Raw genomic sequence first — 13,027 nt, 5'->3', positions numbered from 1 at the left:
AGAATGTTAATATAGAGAAAAGAAATAAAAGTAATAATAATAGTAAAAAAAAAAAAAAACAAAACCTATAGCTCAGATGCAGCTTCATTCAGTGTTTTAACATGATTACTTTACAATTAGGTATTATTGTGCTGTCCATTTTTGAGTTTTTGTATCTAGTCCTGTTGCACAGTCTGTATCCCTTCAGCTCCAATTACCCATTATCTTACCCTGTTTCTAACTCCTGCTGGACTCTGTTACCAATGACATATTCCAAGTTTATTCTCGAATGTCGGTTCACATCAGTGGGACCATACAGTATTTGTCCTTTAGATTTTGGCTAGACTCACTCAGTATAATGTTCTCTAGGTCCATCCATGTTATTACATGCTTCATAAGTTTATCCTGTCTTAAAGCTGCATAATATTCCATCGTATGTATATAGCACAGTTTGTTTAGCCACTGTTCTGTTGATGGACATTTTGGCTGTTTCCATCTCTTTGCAATTGTAAATAACGCTGCTATAAACATTGGTGTGCAAATGTCCGTTTGTGTCTTTGCCCTTAAGTCCTTTGAGTAGATACCCAGCAATGGTATTGCTGGGTCATATGGCAATTCTATATTCAGCTTTTTGAGGAACCGCCAAACTGCCTTCCACAGTGGTTGCACCCTTTGACATTCCCACCAACAGTGCATAAGTGTGCCTCTTTCTCCACATCCTCTCCAGCACTTGTCATTTTCTGTTTTGTTGATAATGGCCATTCTGGTGGGTGTGAGATGATATCTCATTGTGGTTTTGATTTGCATTTCTCTAATGGCCAGGGACATTGAGCATCTCTTAATGTGCCTTTTGGCCATTTGTATTTCCTCTTCTGGTAGGTGTCTGTTCAAGTCTTTTTCCCATTTTGTAATTGGGTTGGCTGTCTTTTTGTTGTTGAGTTGAACAGTCTCTTTATAAATTCTGGATACTAGACCTTTATCTGATATGTCCTTTCCAAATATTGTCTCCCATTGTGTAGGCTGTCTTTCTACTTTCTTGATGAAGTTCTTTGATGCACAAAAGTATTTAATTTTGAGGACCTCCCATTTATTTATTTCCTTCTTCAGTGCTCTTGCTTTCGGTTTAAGGTCCATAAAACTGCCTCCAATTGGAAGTTTCATAAGATATCTCCCTACATTTTCCTCTAACTGTTTTATGGTCTTAGACCTAATGTTTAGATCTTTGATCCATTTTGAGTTAACTTTTGTATAGGGTGTGAGATACGGGTCTTCTTTCATTCTTTTACATATGGATATCCAGTTCTCTAGGCACCATTTATTGAAGAGACTGCTCTGTCCCAGGTGAGTTGGCTTGACTGCCTTATCAAAGATCAAATGTCCATAGATGAAAGGGTCTATATGTGAGCACTCTATTCGATTCCATTGGTCGATATATCTATCTTTATGCCAATACCATGCTGTTTTGACCACTGTGGCTTCATAATATGCCTTAAAGTCAGGCAGCACGAGACCTCCAGCTTCGTTTTTTTCCCTCAAGATGTTTTTAGCAATTCAGGGCAACCTGCCCTTCCAGAAAATTTGCTTATTGGTCTTTCTATTTCTGAAAAATAAGTTGTTGGGATTTTGATTGGTATTGCATTGAATCTGTAAATCAATTTAGGTAGGATTGACATCTTAACTATATTTAGTCTTCCAATCCATGAACACGGTATGCCCTTCCATCTATTTAGGTCTTCTGTGATTTCTTTTAACAGTTTTTTGTAGTTTTCTTTATACAGGTTTTTTGTCTCTTTAGTTAAATTTATTCCTAGGTATTTCATTCTTTTAGTTGCGATTGTAAATGGGATTCGTTTCTTGATTTCCCCCTCTGCTTGTTCATTGCTAGTGTATAGAAATGCTATAGATTTTTGAATGTTGATCTTGTAACCTGCTACTTTGCTGTACTCATTTATTAGCTCTAGTAGTTTTGTTGTGGATTTTTCCGGGTTTTTGATGTATAGTGTCATACCGTCTGTAAACAGTGATAGTTTTACTTCTTCCTTTCCAATTTTGATGCCTTGTATTTCTTTTTCTTATCTAATTGCTCTGGCTAGAACCTCCAAGAGAATGTTGAATAATAGTGGTGATAGTGGACATCCTTGTCTTGTTCCTGATCTTAGGGGGAAAGTTTTCGATTTTTCCCCATTGAGGATGATATTAGCTGTGGGTTTTTCATATATTCCCTCGATCATTTTAAGGAAGTTCCCTTGTATTCCTATCCTTTGAAGTGTTTTCAACAGGAAAGGATGTTGAATCTTGTCAAATGCCTTCTCTGCATCAATTGAGATGATCATGTGATTTTTCTGCTTTGATTTGTTGATATGGTGTATTACATTAATTGATTTTCTTATGTTGAACCATCCTTGCATACCTGGGATGAATCCTACTTGGTCATGATGTATAATTCTTTTAATGTGTTGTTGGATACGATTTGCTAGAATTTTATTGAGGATTTTTGCATCTGTATTCATTAGAGAGATTGGCCTGTAGTTTTCTTTTTTTGTAATATCTTTGCCTGGTTTTGGTATGAGGGTGATGTTGGCTTCATAGAATGAATTAGGTAGTTTTCCCTCCACTTCGATTATGTTGAAGAGTTTGAGGAGAGTAGGTACTAATTCTTTCTGGAATGTTTGATAGAATTCACATGTGAAGCCGTCTGGTCCTGGACTTTTCTTTTTAGGAAGCTTTTGAATGACTAATTCAATTTCTTTACTTGTGATTGGTTTGTTGAGGTCATCTATGTCTTCTTGAGTCAAAGTTGTTTGTTCATGTCTTTCCAGGAACCCGTCCATTTCATCTAAGTTGTTGTATTTATTAGCGTAAAGTTGTTCATAGTATCCTGTTATTACCTCCTTTATTTCTGTGAGGTCAGTGGTTATGTCTCCTCTTCCATTTCTGATCTTATTTATTTGCATCCTCTCTCTTCTTCTTTTTGTCAATCTTGCTAAGGGCCCATCAATCTTATTGATTTTCTCATAGAACCAACTTCTGGCCTTATTGATTTTCTCTATCATTTTCATGTTTTCAATTTCATTTATTTCTGCTCTAATCTTTGTTATTTCTTTCCTTTTGCTTGCTTTGGGATTAGTTTGCTGTTCTTTCTCCAGTTCTTCCAAGTGGACAGTTAATTCCTGCATTTTTGCCTTTTCTTCTTTTCTGATATAGGCATTTAGGGCAATAAATTTCCCTCTTAGCACTGCCTTTGCTGCGTCTCATAAGTTTTGGTATGTTGTGTTTTCATTTTCATTCGCCTCGAGGTATTTGCTAATTTCTCTTGCAATTTCTTCTTTGGCCCACTCGTTGTTTAAGAGTGTGTTTTTGAGCCTCCACATATTTGTGAATTTTCTGGCACTTGGCCTATTATTGATTTCCAACTTCATTCCTTTATGATCCGAGAAAGTGTTGTGTATGATTTCAATCCTTTTAAATTTGTTAAGACTTGCTTTGTGACCCAGCATATGGTCTATCTTTGAGAATGATCCATGAGCACTTGAAAAAAGGTGTATCCTGCTGTTGTGGGATGTAATGTCCTATAAATGTCTGTTAAGTCTAGCTCATTTATAGTAATATTCAGATTCTCTATTTCTTTATTGATCCTCTGTCTAGATGTTCTGTCCATTGATGAGAGTGGTGAATTGAAGTCTCCAACTATTATGGTATATGTGTCTATTTCCCTTTTCAGTGTTTGCAGTGTATTCCTCATGTATTTTGGGGCATTCTGGTTCGGTGCGTAAATATTTATGATTGTTATATCTTCTTGTTTAATTGTTCCTTTTATTAGTATATAGTGTCCTTCTTTGTCTCTTTGAACTCTTTTACATTTGAAGTCTAATTTGTTAGATATTAGTATAGCCACTCCTGCTCCTTTCTGGTTGTTATTTGCATGAAATATCTTTTCCCAACCTTTCACTTTCAACCTATGTTTATCTTTGGGTCTAAGATGTGTTTCCTGTAGACAGCATATAGAAGGATCCTGTTTTTTAATCCATTCTGCCAATCTATGTGTTTTGATTGGGGAATTCAGTCCATTAACATTTAGTGTTATTACTGTTTGGATAATATTTTCCTCTAACATTTTGCCTTTTGTATTATATATATCATATCTGATTTTCCTTCTTTCTACAACTCTTCTCCATACCTCTCTCTTCTGTCTTTTCGGTTCTGACTTTAGTGCTCCCTTTAGTATTTCTTGCAGAGCTGGTCTCTTGGTCACAAATTCTCTCAATTCCTTTTTGTCTGAGAATGTTTTAATTTCTCTCTCATTTTTGAAGGACAATTTTGCTGGATATAGGAGTTTTGGTTGGCAGTTTTTCTCTTTTAGTAATTTAAATATATCATCCCACTGTCTTCTAGCTTCCATGGTTTCTGCTGAGAAATCTACAGATAGTCTTATTGGGTTTCCCTTGTATGTGATGGATTGTTTTTCTCTTGCTGCTTTCAAGAGCCTCTCTTTCTCTTTGACCTCTGACATTCTAACTAGTAAGTGTCTTGGAGAACGCCTGTTTGGGTCTAATCTCTTTGGGCTGCGCTGTACTTCTTAGATCTGCAATTTTAGGTCTTTCATAAGAGTTGGGAAATTTTCAGTGATAATTTCTTCCATTAGTTTTTCTCCTCCTTTTCCCTTCTCTTCTCCTTCTGGGACACCCACAACACGTATATTTGTGCGGTTCATATTGTCCTTGAGTTCCCAGATACCCTGTTCAAATTTTTCCATTCTTTTCCCGATAGTTTCTGTTTGTTTTGGAATTCAGATGTTCCATCCTCCAAATCACTAATTCTATCTTCTGTCTCTTTAAATCTATCATTGTAGGTATCCATTGTTTTTTCCATCTTTTCTACTTTATCCTTCACTTCCATAAGTTCTGTGATTTGTTTTTTCAGTTTTTCTGTTTCTTCTTTTTGTTCAGCCCATGTCTTCTTCATGTCCTCCCTCAATTTCTCGATTTCGTTTTTGAAGAGGTTTTCCATTTCTGTTCATATATTCAGCATTAGTATCTCAGCTCCTGTATCTCATTTGAACTATTGGTTTGTTCCTTTGACTGGGCCATATTTTCAATTTTCTGAGCGTGATCCGTTATCTTCTGCTGGCGTCTGGGCATTTAGTCAGATTTCCCTGGCTGTTGGACCCAACAGGTTGAAAGATTTTTCTGTGAAATATCTGGGTTCTGTTTTTCTTATCCTGCCCAGTAGGTGGCGCTCGTGGCACACGTTTGTCTGCGGGTCCCACCAGTAAAAGGTGCTGTGGGTCCTTTAACTTTGGAAAACTCTCGCCGTGGGGGAGGTTCGCCAGCCGAAGCGGCTTGGAAGAGTGCCAGCCGGCCCGGGGGTCCGAACGCGGGAAGGGACGCCGGCCGCCGCAGCCTGGGAGAGCACCCGTCCGAATTTCCTAGTCAGCCCGGGGCGCCAAGTGTGGCGGGAGGGTGCCAGCCGCTGCGGCCCGGGAGAGTGCACCGTTCCCAGCCGGTCCGGGAAGTCATGTGGTTGGAAGGGACCCCCCCGGTCACCGTTCTCCACAGCCTGGGGATTTCCGATCCAATTCTCTCAGTTGGTCCGGGGGGCCGTGCGTGGTGGGGGCGCCAGCTGCCGCGGCTTGAGGGAACTGCCTGACCAATTCTGCCAGCTGTCCCGGGAAGGAGGAGCGGAGGGACTCCGGCTGCTTGCCGCCCCGCCCTGGGAAGCCCACGCCCCTCGGCGATCTCACCGGAGCGGGTTCTCCCAGCCAGTCAGCCGTTCCAGGATGGGGTATGCTGTCTTTTTGATCTCTGTTGTGGCTCCAGGTGTTGTTCTGTATCGTTTCTACTCCCCTAGTAGCTGTTCTGAAGGAGGAAAGGTGAGGATGGCAAGGCTGTTGAGGACGGTGGCAGAGGAGCCGGTGAAGGTGGAAGAGGGCACAGTGGTGTTTGGAGAGCCGCTGGAGTAGGAGGAGAAAGGGAAGTATAAGATGGCGGATGGAGCGCCGCTGGAGCAGAAGGGGAAAGAGAAGGGCAAGATGGCAGTGGGAGCACCGCCGGCGGAGAAAGAGGAAGAGGAGGCTCTTTTTGGTCTTTTCAGGATGGCTTCTACCTTTCACAAATAGTGCTTCTTGATAATAATGTGTTCTTAGTGGCCTCTTCCTCATTAAGGTATTACCGTAACAGCTTTTGAAGTCATTGTACCTGGACTAGAATCTTTTCTGTTTTTTTTTTTTTTCTCCTTAAAGAAGTAAGAAGAGCCAAAGAGTTGTATGCTGTTGGTTAAAATGGAATCAGTTGGAACGGCTCATCTGAAAATTACAGAAGACCTGACTTAGAGTAGCTTAAATAAATAGAGGTTATTTTTCTCACAAAGCATGAAGTGGCAAGGTGGGAAATTCAGGGCAGAGTTTGAGTAACACAATGATGTTAGAGCAATATGTCTATGAGCCTTTTGGCTTTCTCTCACGTTTGCAGCCATATGGTCTCAGGACATCTACGGCAGCTCTAGGCATCACATTTGCATTCATGGCAGTAAGAAGGGGGGAGGTGGTACCAGGGTCAGTCCTTTTATGTCAGTTCCAGAAATGTGACTTTACCTATCAAACTTCTGTTTATGCCTCCTAATCAGGAATATGTCCACTTGTAGCTGCAAGGAAGGTGGGAAATTGAGTATTTCATTTTGTAGCCATATTTTGGGAGATGCAAGGAGGAGGATGTTGGAAATGTTAAGCTAATCAGAAGTGTCTAGCCTTCTGTGATGTTCATATTACTTCTAGAGGGTAGTGCTCTGCTAAATTTGAAACATAATGACCTAATGAAGAAGGCACCTCATTTTATAAAGAGATATTTTAGGAGTGTCTGCTATGTGTATTTTATATATGAGGGACATTTTATATATGAAGGCTTTGTCCCCAGGAACTTTTTCTCTAACAGAAAACAAGGTATATACATGAAATTGTAGGCAATACATCTCAGTTCTAATAACTAATGCTGTGGATTGACCCACATTTGTTTCTAAGGTCATCCACTCATTTGGCAGTATTTATTGGGTGCAAAATATTTGCCAACTGATTAGGCTTTAGGGTACACAGATGAGTAAGACAGTCTTTGCTCTAAAGAAGGTGGTCAAATAAATCAGTAGTTTCAGGACTGCTGTATGAGCCTATATAATTTAAATGTTGTATTTTTTGGTTGGAAACAACTTTTACTTGCTCTTTTGAAAATGAAGATATAAATTACTTATAGGAAAGGAATAGCCATGGGTAGGATTGACTCAGTTTCTTTCCGTTATGTCTCTGCTCATTCTATATACAGTGATTAAGTGCCTTCTGTAGGTTAGTTGCTTGGTGTTAAATAAAGATCAACAAGAAGTAGTCCCTTGTTTCAGGGCACTTCTAGTCATAGACTAGGTAGACATGGGAATACATTTTTTGCAATACTTGGTACACACACATATGCACCACGGACTTTTTATTTTTTTTCACATGGGTAGGCACCAGGAATCGAACCCGAGTCTCCAGCATGGCCGGTGAGAACTCTGCCACTGAGCCACCATTGCCAGCCTGTCCACAGACTTTTTTTTTTTTTTTTTTTTGTCCGCAGACTTTTTAATAAGGAAAGAAATGAGTGTCAAAATTCCTTAGATGGATATATTGGGTACAAGAGCAGTTAAAGATTCAAAGTAGAAAGGAGAGAAACTTCAATTTTTCCTGGAAGAGTTACCCATGCTAATAAGGGGAAGGAAAAGAATATTATGTAGAAACATCAGTTCTGTTAAAGCAAAAAAGCACAAAAAATTGTCCGAGAGCAGCTATAGTTTCTGTGTGATGGAGTGGGAGTATCCCTGGTGCAGGAGCCTGAGCATCCTAATGGGCTATTGCAAGTGTGTGCACAGTGTTTCTATTCACGATAAATCTCAGACTAAAGGAACATTTAACTGGAATGAGAACCCTTTCCTTGTTTCCCTACAGGAAGAGTGAGGTGTGCGTGAGGACTGAAAGGACTGGGAAGTTGGGCAAGTTCTTAGGGACAAGATCCATTTGTGCTTCAGAATGAATGCAGCAAAGTGACTCGTGTATCCCTCAGCTTTTGCCACATCCTCTTGAGGAGGCAAATTAACTGGGCACTTCTGGAAAGCCTGTTTCTGTTATTTAGTCATGTCAGAATGGAATGCTTAGAGGCCAGGCGGCTGAGGCTCGCTGTGAAACTTCTCTTCCCTGTATTGATACTAGCAATGGAAGTGCTTATTCTGAACCAGCTTGTTGTAGAGAACCTGCCAAGTAACCTTATACCGCTGGGCCATACACTACCTTTTTTTTTTTTTTAAGAAAACGAAAGAAAATGTTCTAGTTGAAAATCAAAATAAGGTTATTCCTAAAGAAATCTCAAACTTCTGGAAAAAAATCTCAATTCGTGGAGGGAGTGGGGTGTGTAAAGAAAGGGTAACTTTGCACGCAAGAAAAGATGGCACCTTCAAAATGGTGTCTCAAGACAACCTTAAAGCCTGTGCATTTGCAGTGAAAAATTTCCCTGTTCAATTTTTAAAACAGTCCATCTATGAAACCCATTTTGGTTTTTAATTCTTCATTTTGAAGAATTCAATGTTAGCTATTTTAAAATGAAATAAAAATGAAAGTGGCTGCATTTCAGGTAAATACCACAGGCAGCCTGCAGTGTCCGTTCAATAACTAGAAATCCGTCCACACAGGAGTGGTCAGAAAGATCAGAGAAACGTGATGGGGCTTTCAAAGCCAACCTGTGCACTGCTGAGCCCAGTAAATTGAGTAAATCGCTTTAGTGAAAACAAGCAAGGGTAGTGATGAGGCAGCAAAAAGAAAGCAAACCAGGGGCACCTTTTACATGATGAGCAAAGAGATGGAGGTCACAGCTTCTAAGAAGCCATTTGAAAGTCGCTTGATTTGTAAATATTAGGGACAGGAAATTTCAGGGAAAACAAATCCTGTCAGAAAAATTTTTTAAAAAGAAACTCAAGCACAAAAACCTAAATCAACTACTTACTGGGTTTATGATTGCAGAGGAAATAGCTATGGGGGATTAAAATATTTGTATGATGAAGGCTACGTGTGTAGAAAGTCAAAAAACCGATTTCCACCTCATGTTTATAGATATTGTACATGTTGAACACTATGTATTTACTAGCAGAGAAAAGTTTCATTCTGGTTTAAGGCATACTCCTGAAAAGAGAAGTTCCTTCAGCAGCTGAACAAATGTTTCTTAAATGCTTATAATGCTCCAGGTTCTGGGTTAGAAAGTGGAGATTATAGAGATGAACAAGGGATTTAACCTGCCCACGGGAGGCTTGCAGGTGTGGTAGGTGAGGCCGACATATCAGTAGAGAGATGAAGCACCTGGAGGCTCTGCATGGAGGGGGTAGTGGGGAGCATCACTCAGGGACCCTTGCTGTGGCTTTCGAAAGAAGTCTCAGTTGGCACTTGGGGCAGGTGGGAATTGACTTTCCAGTGGAGGTTGTAGGGCTGGGGGAGAGTAGAACCTCCTTCTAGGAGAGATACCAGCAGGAGCAAAGGTGAAAGAAGTATGAGAATATGGATTGGAGAGGGGGAGACGGGAAGCACATAAGGGATCAGAAGCTACAAACAGTTCAGTGACTCTCCTTGGTCATGAATTCCTGCAAAGCAGGGAGAGAAGGGGACATTGTTGGAGAGAAATCAAAGTCATAATTTTTTTCTTTTTCTCATTAATGTCTAAAACCTTTCCCTGCCAACTTCCTGTTCCCCCGCACAGGCATGCTTTTTAAAATAATCACAATTTTAGTATATTTTATTGAATATTCACTGTCATTCCTTAGGAGATGGGGAAGCTCATTTGTGTCAATCGTAATTATCCTCAGGTGCTCACAGACTTTGACCAGGTTTTCTCTTCAGTAGGCTTGAAGTGGGCATTCTGGTCTCTTTTTCTTCTCATCCATTCTGCCCCTGTCTGCTGAATAGCAGCAGTGTGGTTTGGGGAATTGGCCTTGGCCGAAGGTCACTTGGTCTCAGGATAATCCCATCTCCATTGCTAGTGTTTTGGTTCAGTAGTGAATGAGCCTCACTTGGAACCAATGAGAGAAGAGGAAAGTTTGGAGGAGAATTGAGGGAGAGAGAAACGGGTCTTTCTAGTGCTGAGTGGCAGCCAGAAGTTTGTAGCGCTGGTGGCTATGGGGAGCCAGGCTTGGATAAAGCTGGTGTTGAGGACAGCAGAATCAGAATGGGGAGATGGAATGAATCAAAAATTCATGTGTAAGAATGAATGGTAAGACCATTGAGCTGGCAAATTTACTCGCCCCGAAGGTTGTATCATTACTGTACTTCCTGTTATGAAACATGCTAATTTTACCTACTGTTGAACTCAGTGCGGGTTTGCTTGACTCCCATTTGAAATCCTGTGCATCCTAACTGATACAGAATCTATGTGACCTTGATCAGACACCCGTGTGACCTTTTGTGACCATAATCCTTTTGAACCACATTTTTTAAAAATCTGTGGAATAGAAATAATTATATCTCACAGAGTTTCACAGGAAGATTTTTTGAATTCCAATACAAAGCCTGAGGGAGGAGACAGGAACTGACATATCCTTAGCCTACTCATGATCTGAACATAGTTTTTTGGTTTTTTTAGTGGAATTTAGGGGTTCAAGTGAGGAAAAAAAGCAACCCCTTGAGCAAGTCAGCAGTCTGGATGTGGGTGAGAGATGTAAGTCGCTTGTGCCGGGGTGAGTGGTGGTGGAGACAGAGAAAAGTGGATGGATTTGAGTAGTGTTTGGGACGCACCGTTTACTGGACTTGGTGATGAATAGGCGGGATGGGTTGAATCACAGAGAAAGTCATGTCAAGGATTTCTCTTTGGTTTCTGTGGGGGTAATTGGAAGAAGGAAGATATGTATATATATTTTTTGCATGGGAAGACCAAGGGCTTAGTACATGTTAATATTAAAATATTGCTAATGCATTGAAATTGGGATATTGGTAACAATTTTACTTATGTCTACTGCTCATGGGGGAGGTCTGAGGAGGAGTTAAAATTTGCGAGTTGCTGGCACATAGATTGTCAGAAGCTGTGGAAATGGATGGTACCTGTGAAAACATTAGTGGAGAGTGGGAAGGGGACACCTTACCTCGCATCTTCTGGGAAGCCTACCCTCATCCTTCAGTTATAAAATATTCTTTCAGAAGCCTGGCAAAGGAGAAGAAGAGAGGTGTCATATAAAAAGAAGGATTTTAGAATTGAGAAGCTGGCTAAAAGGGAAAAGAGCTGAGAAAGTAAAAAGCTGGAGATGTTGGATAGTTAATTATTGCTGAAAATATAATCCTGAGAGAGATGGGAAGGAATTTAAGATTTTGGCCTTAAATCCTTGAGACCAAAGATAAGGGGGAATTTAATTAAGTTTTAAGGATTAGGGGCATGGGAAGTTGACAACTTATTGCCAGAGACCTCAACACACACACACACACACACACACACACACACACACACGTGTTGCTTCATGGGGGTCATCTAGATGAGGTATATGGTTTTCATAACATTTAATTCTTTCTTTTACAATACCCAGCACTTAAGAATGGTTCAATGAGTACTTGTTGAATGAATAAGTATCCTCAGGAAAAGGGCTTTAGATTGAGTCTGTGGGAGTATCCACATTAAAAGACATGGAGAGAGTAAGTTATAAAAAATTGGAAGCCACTGAATAAGCCAGTGATAACTCTGTTTTAAAATCACTACTTACATTTTCTGCTTCTTCTGTCAAATTGTGAGTTCTTTGAAGGCAACAAATGTCATATATAAATCTGTATTTCTAGGACCTATCCCAGGGATGGCTCAATGAATATTCATTGAATGCATGTAAGAGGGTGGCCTTGAATGGATGCTTGAAGGATCTAGAAGATTCAGCAGGGGAGGGAATAAGCACTTTTCCAGATGGAGGCAGAGATATAAGCTAAACTGTAGGTATTGAAATAATTGCATATATGGGAGGCAGTAATGAAATTGCCTGATTTGGTTTTCTCATCTGTTAAATGGGGATTAGTGACTTGTGCAATGTCCAATAATTTGCAACTATTGGTTTCTGCATATAGTTAAATCTATATAACTTCAAAGTCAGAGTGTCCCTCTGTGCCGTGCTCCCACCTCACCATATTATTTCCCATGACCACCTCTCACCTTGCAGCTGCCTTGTTTCTTCCCACTTAGGCCTGATGAAATGTTTTCTGTCTTGGACCTGTTCCTTATGTGATTTATTTCTGAGTTACATTTGTTTCTCTTTCCACAGCTCTCCACTGTGGTTTGAATCCACGGGGTATTGATCACCCTGCCCGGGCTGAAGGTATTAAACTGCAAATTGAAGGTGAAGGTATTGAATCTCAATCCATTAAAAACAAAACTATCCAGAAGGTGCCTGACCTGAAAGGAACCCCCAAACGACTACATGCAGAAGCAGAGGCGACTAAGGTAGGTAATAACCCAATTAATTAAGGAGATACTGAAGCTGCTCCTTTGCTATTTTGTATCCAGTGACAGGGAAGAACTGATAGGACTTTCACTAAATACCATTGTATCTTAGGTTAAATGAGCGCTGGTCCTGATTGTAAGTAATAATAAATGAAAATATAGACTGCATTTCCTTTTGATGAATTGAAGCACATCTGTAGCCAGCCTCTGAACTAACGGTGTTAAAGAAGAATGCCTTCGACATAAAGCTAAAATATTTGTCTTTTAGGTTAAGATTTACCATGTTAGGATGTTGGGTAAGTCACACAAAGTCTCAGAATCATCATCTATAGAATGGGTATCATAAAAACTACCCATCCATCAAATGATAATGTACATGTAGCGGCGTTTTGTAAAATGGCCAGTGCTGCACAAATATGAGGAACTGTTGCTGACAAGCACAGTTAGTTAATAATTTGACATTCTGACTCTTGAACATACTGGCTTATTTTGTCCCCATTAACAATCCTGTGAGATGGACAGTGGCAAACAGACCCCTAACTAATGAAGGATGTTGGATACTTAGTTCTTTTCAATCGTTAGCCTAC

The 13,027-nt window shown here is 40.1% G+C and overlaps 1 protein-coding gene across 4 annotated transcripts in view; it reads left to right on the top strand.

The window, feature by feature from the left end:
- SAMD12 (sterile alpha motif domain containing 12) overlaps positions 1–13,027 on the top strand; it is a 433,476-nt gene that overhangs the window by 54,921 nt on the left and 365,528 nt on the right. For all 4 annotated transcript variants that reach the window (XM_077167535.1, XM_077167536.1, XM_077167533.1 and 1 more), the window contains one exon: positions 12,262–12,440. In XM_077167535.1, coding sequence (XP_077023650.1) covers positions 12,262–12,440 — 179 coding nt within the window. The remainder of the gene's footprint in view (positions 1–12,261; positions 12,441–13,027) is intronic.

Source organism: Tamandua tetradactyla, chromosome 6 (assembly GCF_023851605.1).
Source record: "Tamandua tetradactyla isolate mTamTet1 chromosome 6, mTamTet1.pri, whole genome shotgun sequence".
Classification (NCBI taxonomy): Eukaryota; Metazoa; Chordata; class Mammalia; order Pilosa; family Myrmecophagidae; genus Tamandua; species Tamandua tetradactyla.
This window is presented reverse-complemented; position numbering and strand designations above follow the sequence as displayed.